The sequence below is a fragment of the Genypterus blacodes genome, unplaced genomic scaffold (genome assembly GCF_046128005.1).
Source record: "Genypterus blacodes isolate CSIRO-AG114 ecotype Tasmania unplaced genomic scaffold, CSIRO-AGI_Gbla_v1 ptg000215l_1, whole genome shotgun sequence".
NCBI lineage: Eukaryota > Metazoa > Chordata > Actinopteri > Ophidiiformes > Ophidiidae > Genypterus > Genypterus blacodes.
In genome coordinates this window covers 1,292,265-1,305,566 of record NW_027467014.1, presented here as the reverse complement: position 1 = coordinate 1,305,566, position 13,302 = coordinate 1,292,265, and the positions used below count along the sequence as shown (strand labels likewise).

At 45.6% G+C, this 13,302-nt stretch overlaps 1 protein-coding gene across 1 annotated transcript in view; it reads left to right on the top strand.

The window, feature by feature from the left end:
- col24a1 (collagen type XXIV alpha 1 chain) overlaps positions 1-13,302 on the top strand; it is an 81,860-nt gene that overhangs the window by 44,368 nt on the left and 24,190 nt on the right. The window contains exons 20-28 of the mRNA XM_076170166.1: positions 1,253-1,306; positions 1,382-1,435; positions 2,931-2,975; positions 3,139-3,192; positions 3,657-3,701; positions 7,358-7,411; positions 8,620-8,673; positions 10,590-10,643; positions 11,314-11,367. Of these exons, the coding sequence (XP_076026281.1) occupies positions 1,253-1,306; positions 1,382-1,435; positions 2,931-2,975; positions 3,139-3,192; positions 3,657-3,701; positions 7,358-7,411; positions 8,620-8,673; positions 10,590-10,643; positions 11,314-11,367 (468 nt within the window). The remainder of the gene's footprint in view (positions 1-1,252; positions 1,307-1,381; positions 1,436-2,930; positions 2,976-3,138; positions 3,193-3,656; positions 3,702-7,357; positions 7,412-8,619; positions 8,674-10,589; positions 10,644-11,313; positions 11,368-13,302) is intronic.

Below are 13,302 nucleotides of genomic sequence, written 5' to 3'. Positions count from 1 at the left end.
GAGAGAGAGGGCAGAGCAAGAGATCATTCATTAAGACTTTCTGTAGGCCACAGCGTAGAATTCCGAGTAAGACGAAGACGGTTTATGAGCCAATGCAAACACACGCAGCTATAAAACCTATGACTTTACTCTGCTATTAGAGTGTGTGTGTGTGTGTGTGTGTGTGTGTGTGTGTGTGTGTGTGTGTGTGTGTGTGTGTGTGTGTGTGTGTGTGTGTGTGTGTGTGTGTGTGTGTGTGTGTGTGTGTGTGTGTGTGTGTGTGTGTGTGTGTGTGTGTGTGTGTCTGGCGCGCGCGCGCGCGTGTGTGTGTGCGCGCGTGTGTGATGTGAAATGTGGTGGGCGTCGAGCCAAGCCACGGCCTCTTTTATGGACTCTCCCACCCGAGGTTACCGTCAAATAAAGACACGAAAGCGATAAGGAAGTCAGAAAGACGGTTAGAATCTGGTAGCTGCAAAATACAACTGCTGAGTGGAAATGAATCAAACTCACATTTATATTCAAAATGAAATGAATCTCAGTCTCTTGATTGGCTGCCTGTCTCTTTGTATAGCCAGTAGCTTGTTTAATAGCTGTGGAGAAGAAGAAGAAATGACGGATTACCTTTGTGCTCCCCAGAGGATGAACCCTGTCCACACTCCCATTAGCTGTCATAGGAAGCTCACACACTCTATCTATATATCTTTAGGTATGTGAGTTTATAACCAATCTCCTCGCTTGCTCCTTATGAGCTTCATCTGTGGCGTCTAACCTGCATCAGTCTTACCTGTTGGGACGTCTCCCTCCCTCCTGTCTGGGCTTTGGATCCCTCTCGTGTCCTCACACAGGTCATTGTTGACGCCACGTGGCTGAAGCACGTGAGACAAATGGAAAATGTCAAAGGCACGGTGAGTTCAGGAGCAGGACGTGGCCGCAGGGGCAGAGGTCACACAGGGCAGAGCTGGCGGCGAAATTTCTCAAAATGAGTGATTGTTGGGCCTCAGTAGCGATCCATCACTACCTGAACATCTTTCCTCCTGTACTCCAGAGACAGACCCTGACGCCCTCCGTCGCTTTGTTCCAGATTTATAGAAGAAGACGTCTGATTTTCGCTGCTGTAGCACGTTACCAGTTCATTCCTGCCTTTTGAAACACAGACCGGCCCCTCCTGTGTGTACACAACCAGAGGACACGCTGATTTAACGTGTGCGATCAAACGCAACCAATCAATCATGTGACTCATGACTCCACAAATAACTGTCTCTTGTTTCTACAGGGGTTCCCTGGAGACATCGGGATACCAGGGCCCAACGGTCCACCTGGACCAAAGGTACACCTGCACCTGTCCGTTCGTCTGTCTGTCTGTGATCTATCCACCTAATTCATTTATTTTGTGATGTTTCAGGGTCTGCAGGGTGCCAGAGGTCCCCAAGGCCCACAGGGACCAAACGGAATACAGGTGAGTGTGCTTCTACATGCTACCCGACATTCTTCCACTGGTCTTTACAGTGCAGAGATACAATAGAATGGAAACTAGTGGGAGCAGCGTAGGATTTCCATTGACTCATTTGTCTGGGGAGAGCTTCACTTACACAGCAGATTGAACATCCCGTCCTATCTCAAAGCTCCTGAGCGACGCGCTCCTGGTGGAGTGGAGCTTCTCCGGGCTTGTTCCACAGGGTGAAGTCATGATTCACTGTTGGATACGTATAAAAACAAGGATGAAAGTTTTCCAATCCTGGGGGGGGGAAAAAACGGGACCAGAAGCCTTTTTGGCAGCTGTACAAAGCACACACACACACACACATACACACACACACGTTCCCTATGAATGCTGAATGTTGCAGCGTTGATGGTGTAAGCTGGCTCTGAGGCGCACGCTCAGGCCGCAGACCTGTCCTCTCTCGCAGAATTTCCTGGCGTGGAGTCGCTCGTTTATGCAGAATAGGAAGAAGAAGGTGTTTTAGTGTGAAACGTTGCCAGAGGTGGAAAATAACAATGTGCTTAGACTGGTTTGTGCTGTAGTTCAATTTGTCCTGTTTGATGATGCTTTTACTCTGCAGGGAATCAGAGGCTCTCTACTCAGATGACAACTGTGATTAGTACTTACGCAAAATTGTGGCTCAGACATTTCTAAACTTGCTGATCAGGCATTGATTCCTTTCCTAATCACCACTTCCCCATCTTAATCTATACTTAATTGTTATTTTACTTGGACGGCTTAAGCGCTACGTTACTTTACTGCAGATTCAATGAATTTCTACTGCAGCTTCAGCCATAAAACTGCAAGCCAGCGTATTAATGTCTGAATTATAGCAATGCAGGGAGGAGCTTGTTTTGATTTCATTCTCAAATGCATTTTAATGAAGAATTTGACCCACTTAGGAGAAGCATAAAGTCACAAACAGACGATCCTCCTTCAAATACTTTTTACTTCTGGGTTAAGTAGCAGAATGTTGAACTAGATTTTAAACAGTTTCCAGCATAAAACAGAGCCGCAATCTATGCTTTCAAGATGAGTTTTATTAGCTAAATGGATTTTTGGGGGGTTATGAAGGAAGACAGGAGGGTTTGAAGTGGGGCTGCATGTGTAGAAATGGAGTGCCAGACAATACTGGACTGTTGTGTTGCTGAAAGTTCAAAGATTTGCAGATGTGCTGGGATTGTGTGCACATGTGTACATATTGTTTGGCTGAGATGGTGGTGGTGTGCCAGCTGTATTTACTTGTCTTGTGTGTGTGTGTGTGTGTGTGTGTGTGTGTGTGTGTGTGTGTGTGTGTGTGTGTGTGTGTGTGTGTGTGTGTGTGTGTGTGTGTGTGTGTGTGTGTGTGTGTGTGTGTGTGTGTGTGTGTGTGTGTGTGTGTGTGTGTGTGTGTGTGCGCGCGCGCGTGTGTGCGTGTGTCTCTCTCTGTGTGTGTGTGTGTGTGTGTGTGTGTGTGTGTGTGTGTCTGCAGGGCGATGAAGGACCACTTGGCCCACCTGGCAGTGCTGGCCCTACTGTAAGTATTCACAAACACAAACACACACACACACACAAATACTTGCCTTCTTGCAGGTGGTTTGAGTGATTTTGCATTTTGCTTAGATCTTGGTTCCATCAGGCAGCAGCTGGGATACGAGATAAACATCTGTGTGTATGTATGTGTGTGTGTGTCTTTGCAGGGAAGATCTGGCAGGAAAGGACACATTGGTGAACCTGGCCTTGATGGTCTAGAGGTGAGTGTGTTTAATAGAATACCATCAGTACATTTGTAGTTTCATGAATACGCCTCAGGTTCTCTCAGTGTTTAGATCATTTATCTCTGCGTTTGTGTTTTCTCATGGGATGGTGTGTGTGTGTAGCACAGCTTTATTGCAGTAAATGATTGTCTCTGGTGCAGGCGTCCTCATGTTTCTAACTAATGTGACCCACTTACCAGAGGAGAAGGATGAGTCTGTAATAAACTCACTGCTCCTCTTAATTAAGAGAGAAAATGAGCTACCCAGAGCTTCCATTATGTATAATTGCAAACTATAATGAGAAGGAACACAAATTTATATGCCATCCCGTGTGTGTGTGTGTGTTCCTCATGCATTTGTTTCTCTTAATATCCTGTGAAAAGTGCCAGTAGCAGAGTGATGTGGTGACAGAAAGCGCTTTGATTACAGGAAGTTAATCAGCTCACTGTTTGTGTTTGCAGGGAGAGAAGGGAGACCTGGGGAACGTCGGAAAAGGCGGCGCACAAGTGAGTTTCCTCCACACGCTTTAATGCACAGCGTGTACGTTCATTAGCAGCCTTCCGCCTGTGGAGGAGCAGCTTATCATTAAAGCCTCTGGAACATGGCGCCTGTAGTTTTTGATCGCCTCAGATCTGTGTCAGAGACATGAAACGTCCTTTTAATGTAACGACACGATGCCGACTCGGTGAAACACTCCGGTGTGGCAGCTCCACTCCCAGCTGTGATTGACAGGAGCTCTCCGGTGTCTTGCTGCTGTCCTGACCCACTTTATCGCCTCTTTCTCACAACCAAATAGTTTCTTAGTCAACCTGGCAGAGCAGCGCATTGTGGAAGTGACCTCATTTTTGTTGCATGTTTGTCTGTGGCTCAATCCTGCCAAAATGTCTTTGAATCATACTAATGTGTCCAACTTTGCCAAACTTTCAAAGCTGGAGGTTCACATCCACAGAAATGCATCCAGACAAACAGACCCAGAACTGTAATCTGTTGGTAATTGTTTACCTTGGTAACGTGTAACATCAACATGTTAGACTTTGAATTTTACACACCTGGTTAGATACACACACTAACTACAAGCCTGAGGTTAAGTTTAGTTTGGGCAGCTGCTATGTTCTGTCTGCCAATGATTCTACAGCTGGATCCTTAGAGGAGGCTTGTTGTTTGTTTCTTGCACTTTGCCCTTTGACCTCAACACGTAGCATTACATTACATTACATTACGATCATTTGGCAGACACATTTATCCAAAGCGACTTACATTACATTACCACCCTTCGCAGAGGGGGGACTCGAACCGGCAGCCCTCCGGTTCCCAAGCGGAAGCTCTACCCACTGAGCTACTGCCTCCCCTAGCAAGTGTAGATTCACCCGGCTACACAGGGAGGACAAAGCACAAGGTTAATGAGCAAGTGCAAAGCTCACGACAAAAGAAATGCATCCAGCCAAACAAACTCAAAGGTCTTGATTGCCCCTGAATGCCTCTTTTATACTTATTCCCATATTTCAGTTACACGTGAATGACAACATGGACAGTAACACACCTGGTGGAGACATCTTGTTTTCACTGGGTTTGCACAGTGGTGCTGCTGAAGGCCTCAGTGGTACTGAGCCGATGTGTCTTCCTCATGAAATAATTGTGAGGGTTTCAAAATAAACCCCTGAGAAATTCCATAATTAAAAACTGCTGTGACCTGCCTGTACAGTAAAGCAGATGTGCCAGCAAGTACCTGGATACCGCAGTATTCCATATGTCCGTTTCTACCTTCTACACTTCAGTTAGCGTTTCATTACTCCAGACAAAATGTTTGTCTTTGTATTTGCACACAACGGCTCCGAACACACAGAGCGCTTCGAGCTCCTTCCCCCAGGCCCCTTTATGTTAATATTTGCATTCTGCACATAGTGAAGCCTGAGCAGGCCGAGCTGGACCGTGATGCAGCACGGCACATATGAGAGGGATTAAGCCTTTGCAGAGAAGAAGAAGAAGAAGAAGGCCTTTTGAAGCCACGGAGGAGCCGTGGGACTGAGCTGGAAACAACCCACTCTAAAGCACATGTAGGCTCTAATGAATGCCATTACCTCACTTTCCAAATAAATTATACGTGTAAGACCTGAGAGGGAGGTTGTTGACGAGAGCAGGTTAACCCCGGGTTGATGTGGGGGGGCCCGGGCCGCCTGTCTTCACTTTTTGGGCCCTGTGTGACTGTCAAGGCCTCTCGTAAAGTGTTTCAAGTTCAATCTTTACTGCATTTTAACCAATTTAGTCTGGCTGCTGAGTGTTCCATTTCAAGTGACCCCACAGATCTCAATTACTGTCAAAAAAAAAAAAGGGAGTATTACTTCTCAATTACCAAAAGGCAGCGACACATGTGGTTTGAAACATGCCTTACATGTAGAAACTGCGTGTGTGTGTGTGTGTGTGTGCATCAGAGAGGCACATGTGAAGCTTTTTCTGCCACTCTGGATGTAATTCTTCCCCCTCCCCGACGTGAAGGTTAATGGTTACACGGGCCCTGTGACATGAGCCTCTGCCGTGACAGAGAGGCGCCCCTGTCCCGTGGAAAAACCTCTCCAGAGCGTTTCCTCCTGTTAAACGTTCCGGGATGCCACATCGTCCCACTTCATGCTCCAATTAAGGGATTTGAGGTAGATTTGTTCCTGTGCCTGCAGGCTGCGCCGCCTCACAGACACGCCGCTCAGCTGCTTCACGCTCATCCAGAGGGATCAGACCCTCTAGGTGATGATACACGAGCAGCGTTTTGGGTCTGTCAGCCTCCTTAGCAGGGATCAGGACTGGCAAATGGAACAGAATCTCATTGTGTTGTATCTTAGCGATCCGTCTGTTTCTTGTCTTTCATTTAGTTTCACTCACTTTGTCAAGCCGTTACACTAATCTCCCTCTCGTCTCGTCTGTCGGCTCCCTCTTCTTCTTCTTCTTCCTGGCTCTGGGCTCCTTCGCTGAGCTTCTCTAATCTTCAGTACATCTTCATGGAAGGATGAAGATGAAGGACGCAGGCGGTGAATCCGGGGCCAGAGGGAAGACGATGTATTTGATCTATTCTACACTTATTTGCCCATTTTTTTTTTATTTATTAAGCAAAAATATACAAATCCAGTAATGAGGCTTTCAGAATAGTGTGTCCCCTTTTCTGGGTGGATGTTTACGCCGCCACCCGCAAGATTTACTGTCGTTCTGGCACACCACGTTCTCCCGTGGAGAGCCTGGCGCTGGTCCAAACCACAGCCCCTCTCCAGACGTCTGATCTGGAAGTGCTTAAGCTCTGATAACTCTCATATTTACATGAGCGTTTCTCCCCGTGACGTCTCCTTCACTCATACGTGCGGCGGATCTGCGCTTTGTTATTGAAACCAGCGTTATTCTAATAATTTCCAATCACTGCTGTTTTTGTAAGACGACGTTCTGATTGATTCTCCCCTCAAACCAAATTTGTGGAGAATATCATTTAGTGGCAGGAAGTGAAATACCGCATCAATCACAGCGGCGTTAGGAAGGAATGCCAAAAGCTCTACTGCCTTTAAGTTACGTTTTCCTGTATTGGGGGACAGAGTATACATTGCTTTATATATGATTTAAACGTTGAGTTCCATGTCAGTTTTTGGCCCCACTGAGCAACATTTTGGGACATTTTACCCTGTTAGTGAAATAAAAGAATGATTGAACGAGTTCCTTCATGTTCTCAGGTCATCATCATGGCCACAAAATGCATAAGTAATGTCATCAATGTCGTAATCTCTCATAAATGAACATTGATTCATTCAAATCATTCACTTATTCATAATGATTTACCCCCTGGTTCCTTCTCTTTAATTAAAATGTCTTTAATTGTTTTTCAGTCTTAAATATGTGTTTACAAGTTCACATCAAGATTTGAAACTGAGTTGAGCCTTGGAGGACCACCCCCCTTCACACACACAAACACACACACACACTCAGCCTTCATTTTGTACCTCAGCATTTCACTTTGACCTTTGACCTCTTGCATTCCAGGTGTCACAGCAGGTTGGAAACAACTTTCAGATGGACGGAGATGATGATGATGATGATGTCCAGTCACATTGATAGATGTGTGTATTCACCACAATATTTTCCTCTCCTCTCCTTTCCTCTCCTCTCCTCTCGTCTCCTCTCCCCTCCTCTCCAGGGTCCCATAGGTCTGATCGGAATAGGAGGAGTGATAGGAGTTCCTGGTGAAAAGGTAAGAAGTTAGTTTCCCTGTCATTAGGTTGTCAATCAGCATCAGCCAGGGGCCGATGGGTTGCAGACCCCTGTAATTAGACATGTGTTCAGCAGCCATGGCTGCAGGCCCTCCTGGGGCCACAGACCACATGCTTAGATAAACACTCAACACTCTCACATCCACATCAATAACAATATTGTCAAACACACACGGCCATTATGTCCGTCACCCCTGTGAACGCAGCACTTCTAAGGTTGATGTGTGAGGAAAATAACAATTTAGCACTTTACGATCCTCTCAGGACAAATTGGTTCCTCCCTTTATGCCCTCCATTGCTGCTGATACACATGTGCTGTTCCGTCATGACATCATTTTAACCCTTAATCCAATGCAAACTCGCGCATGAGTGCATTTCAAATGCTTGTGTCGAATCCTGAGAGGCCTGGAGGCTTGAACCATAAAGCCACGATGGTTCCTGCTGCTTTTCCTGCATGACTGAAATGGTTTAACCCGTTGTTGATTATTGACAGCAGGTCCTTGGAAAAGGCGCCCTCTTTTCTTTGGCCCACCGCTCTCCACTCCCCCCCCCCCCCCCTTCCTATCCAGAAGCCCCCTGTGTGTCCGGACATGTTCCTGTCTCACTTCTCCTCCGCCTCCTCTTACGAACAATCCTCCTCCTGGTTAAATCTGTCAGCACCAGCCGTACCCTGACAGCCTACGAATTCCTTCCACATTATATATACATATATTTAATCCAATAGCACCCTCTGATTTTAGGCTTGTGTTTCCAATACACAACAGCCTTGAACGCTTGCCGCTTGATAAATGTGCTCGGAGCAGCAGACGGGAGCTTGTACAGTCATGAATGTTGGACAAGTTGGAGGATTAAAACATCACAGACACGAGTGGTTGGAGGGGTTAGAGCGAGAGGAGACCCAGGTTCACCTCTCTTTAACAATCCTCTGCTGTCCCTCACTGTGTGTGTGTGTGTGTGTGTGTGTGTGTGTGTGTGTGTGTGTGTGTGTGTGTGTGTGTGTGTGTGTGTGTGTGTGTGTGTGTGTGTGTGTGTGTGTGTGTGTGTGTGTCGCTCTTCTGAACCAGCTGTCAGTCTGAACCTGCTGTGTTTGAAGGAGCTGCTCTCCAGTTTCAGGGCTGTGTTGAACTGCATTAGCATTGTTCAGGTCACATTTCAACACTCTCCTTCCTCCTTTCTGCTGTTTCCTCAGGGCGACAGAGGACCAGCAGGTCCAACAGGTCCACCTGGGGAGAAGGGGCCGAGGGTATGTACAGTCACTGCCTCGTCTTCTTCTTCTTCTTTATCTGATAAGTAGCAAACCCCTGCACCGCTGTGTACAGGAGAGTTCCAGGAGCCTGTGTGTGTGTGTGTGCGTGTGCGTGTGCGTGTGTGAGGTGATCCAGTAAACTGATGTCTGACTGTGATGCATCTCTAACTAAACCTCTGGGCAGTTTTGGCTGTAACTTTTGGCCGAGTGGAGTTGAGTGGTAATCTCTTCCAGACTCAGTGTTGTAACTTTTGTCGATACAAAACTTTCATAGACGTTGCAAAATTTCTCAGCAGATTTTCTGGGCCAAATTTGCTGGTTTTCCCACAGTTAAGTCGTAGGATTGTGATTAAAGCCAAACATCTTTTGTCAGTGACTCATTTGTATCGTTCAGTCTGGTCTGTGCGGTTCAACAAATTGACTCACTGAGACCCAGACGGTGACAAGGTCTCCTTGTCTATTAATTAATTACCTTCATGGTCTTCTTCAGTGAGGCTGTGGAACAAAATGTCTTTGAGGACATGAAACATGAAGGGTGCCAGAAGTGTCAAAAACACTCCAAAACTTGCACTTCGAAGGATGTTAATATTGCACAATAATACAATTTTTTTCCCCCTGTGTGGATCATAACACAGAGTCAAGACAGTTTCCCTCATTTCCAGTATGTTCCACTTTGTAACACTAGAGGCTCTAGTGAGATAGTTTCATTTAAACTTCCTTGATCCAGCTTCATGATTTCTTAGTGGAGATTTATTTGAGGAAACTTCATCCATCCTCACCTCCTTACTCCATGCTGGTGTCTCCCTGCCTGCACGTCTCCCTGCTTGCGTGTCTCACCCTGTACGCAGGATGAAGTGGGTGTTGACATCGGCGCTGTTGGAAAGTCATTGTTTTATCTTGGCTACGTCTGCCTTCATTTCCTGCATGGCGCTGAAGTGGAGTTTGACAGATGTCTGTATGTGCACAATGATACTCGATACTCAATATCGTGGAAAATGTTTTGGACCTGGACTCATTTTGACAGAATTGTGGGAAGCAGGCCTGAGCCTGAGCGAGCTGGATTACTACTGAGGTGGTTGACTTGTTGAGTATTTAGTCAGACCGATCAGCGGTCCCTTATTGTTTTATATCGTCTCAGGGGTCCACTGTCCGTGATTTTCACTTTCAATGGGACGTTCCACGCGGGCGTCACGTCACGGCCAACACGTTTTTGCTTTAAGTTTATTTCCGTCCACCGGGACCAACGTCCGGGAACGTCACAGACAACACGTTTTGCTTTTAGATTATTTCCGGCCACCAGGACCACCGTCTGAAACCACTGGTGACCGGAAAAAGCAAAAACGTATTGTCCGTGATTTCCACCGGCAAGTGTGCAGGCAACGGACGTTCCCGGTTCCCGCTATCACGCGCCGGCGTGTGTGAGGTGATCCAGTGATACAGTAAACTGTACCCCCCGGTTTCAGGCAAGTGTTTTTATCGGTCTGTCGCTCGGTTGGAGGGGAGAACCATTGGTCTAAGGGGTTGTGTGAGAGGCTTTGCAGCGCTTCAGATCACAGATCACATCTTTGTCATCATCATCATCATCATCATCATGAAATGTGTTTTTGTTTAAAGACGATTTGAAGGGAACAGCTGCCAATGGCGTTTCTTCATCATTGTTTAATTTCATTCACTGTCTTTACTGACTTTTTTTCGTTGCCAGCAAACCTGCACGATAAGCAGTCTGGCAGAGGCTGGATGGAGTGTGTTTACCCTCCATGAATGAGTCACAATTATTTGAAACAGCCCCAAACTTAAACAGTTACTGGTGTGTCTGTTGCTTAGATTTCCACTTCTGTTGTACTGTTGCACCACAGCAGCCATTATGAAATACAAATACTACAGCAGTTTGATGAGGTGTTTTCTTCCATCAGGGGTATCCAGGGTTACCAGGAAGTCCAGGGGACTTCGGCATGCAAGGTGCACCTGTAAGTTTCATCTCTTTTCTGCCAAATACTGAGACATGCATCTATAAAATCCATACATTTGTATTAAAGAACTTACTGCATCAAATAAATGTACTATCTTTGTATTCTGGATGGAGCCAAGCACACATTAGCAGTTAATGGAGTGAGAAGGTTAGACGCATTGATTCTCATCTTTCCCCCACAGTTTCCTGGCTGCCTGTTATAAACACTTTAATTGCTAGAGTAACATTGACTCTTAAATCAAAGTGAACGACCCTACTGGGTTTCACAAACGCTAACAGAGTTGAAGAGGGAGATTTGATACCACAGTGTGCCTGTTTCTCTCCATTTAGTCTGGCCCTGTATGAGTTATTGTTATTGTCCAGTAGTTGGTCTGACGCCTTAATAATCCACCCACCAGACTCATATTTACAGTGTTAACAGGCTGAAGGCTCCATAAAGGAGGGTTTTCTGTTTGGCTTGGAAATATTCTCTCTATATTTCACATTTGCACTAATGTGTCCAGAAGAGTGACGATCACATGATGAAAACCTTCGTAAAATGCAACTCCTTACTCTGTCTCTCTCTCTCTCTCTCTCTCTCTCTCTCTCTCTCTCTCTCTCTCTCTCTCTCTCTCTCTCTCTCTCTCTCTCTCTCTCTCTTTCCTCCTCGTCTCCTCTTCTTCTCCCAGGGTCCACAGGGGCAGAGGGGGAGCCCGGGCACCGCTGGGTCAAAGGGCCGGAGGGTAAGAACCTGTGTTTCCTTCGCAGCATTCAGTCTGTCCAGTCTTTTACGAGCCTCACGACTTTAACATCAGAGCACAGAAGGACCATGAAGCGTCCTCTCTTTGTCCACTGTTTGTCTGTTTCACATCACAGCTCTATAAAGAGGTTAACCCAGTGACAGGACGTGTGTTTATCCTTCCACTTGGCTCACAAACCCTTATAGAAGCATTTTTATGTGGCCTATAAAGGGAATCTCATTTTGCAGGAGGTTATCGTATAGTCTCACAGACACGCTTATGATAAGACTGGTGGGACACCGTGTGGTTGAGAGGAGAATGACACCTTATAGACTTAAACTATATGATAGCCTGGGTGCCTTTGTTTGTCTCCTGTATGAACTCTATGTGCTTAAACAATATGTGCAGGGGTCAAACTAGTGGTTTAAAGGAAAGACAGGAACCGCAAAACAAATTGAGAAAATATATGACAGTACGTGTGTGTAGTGTTCGCTGTAGGAGGCAAAATTCATCATTCAAGAGTTCTGTTTTTCAAATGATGGGAAACCTAAGTCATCTTGATTTGCGGTGAATCTGCAAATCAAAACAATAGTCCTCTTATGTTTAGATGAGAAGTTGAAGTAAATCTAAAAAATGCTCTATAATTAAATGTCAAAATGAAAAACTGTATGTAATCGTCATCTGCCAAGGAAATGAGATGATTGAACTGATGTGGATGATGTGATGTGCAAATCATCTACAGCTATGAGGAGTTATTACATTCAAGTCAATGTATTTGTAGCACTTATTGTCTTTAGGAAGTCAATTCCAGCTGGCATTATGCCTGAAATGTCAAGATTTGTGATTTAAAAGCAATGTTTAGTTTCATACATTGCTATAGCTCATCACTGTGTGGGATAAGTACGACCAGCATCAGGATCTATAGACACATGGGCCCTTGGCAGCAAGTTGCCAGGTCTGGTGGGTCAAACCAGGAAAGTCTCCTGAGTGAAATCATTTACTCTCTTCATCCTCTCATCACTTTACATGCTCTCATGCTGTTAAACGTGTGAACACATGGCAGCACTTAACATGCCGCAGCTCGTGTTGTTTACCATAATCCCTGCATATGTCAGTTAGTGGTTCCAGTTTCTGTCTTACGTTGCGTGTACGTTACAGTTACGCTCGACTCTTCTCTTCCACTCGGAGGCTCTGGGCCTGTGATCTGTCTGCTCTGTCGCAGGCTTACACGCGATCGTGGCACATTGAGGATTGTTAAAGCTTGGCCTCTGGATCCTGGGTTGCACGTTTACCCGCTGGCTGTTGTTTATGGAGGAGCAGGGATGTAAACACATATGCTTCCTCAGCACTTGCGGTTTGTGCATAAAAAGCTCAACCTCCTGGTGCAAAGTACAGAAGTGAAGAAGAAGAAGAACTAGACCCTGCTGTGTGTATGGTGCACATGTAGCACTACTGGCTTGTTACTGGACTCTTAATGATGCTCCTCACACGCTTTTGGAAACATATTTGCTGCCTCTGTTAATGAATTTGTGCAAACTGATGTGACTAGTTAAACATTTGTTTACTGCGTTGGCTGACTTTGAAACGTTAATGGCCTGTAAGTTGTTTTTCCCTTCACACACACACTCACAGTTGATCGTGTTAAATCTCTCGACACATGGCCAGAAGCTGTTGTCGTGCCATTTTGGTATAAATTAGCAGAGAGTAGAAATAGAAACAATTACAATCATTTCTGGGATGATTTGTATTCCCCCCAAAAATATTCTGGTAGATATAGTTTACGATCACAGGAAGAATCTATTTAAAGTGACAGCTTGGTCTCCCTTGGCTGGTTTGAAGTGTCTGCTGAAGGACTTTGAGAAGTACAATTTACTGTAGGTTGTCTCTGTTTTGATTTAATTGATACTCTTTGTGAAACTTTTTCTGTTCGCTTGAAAA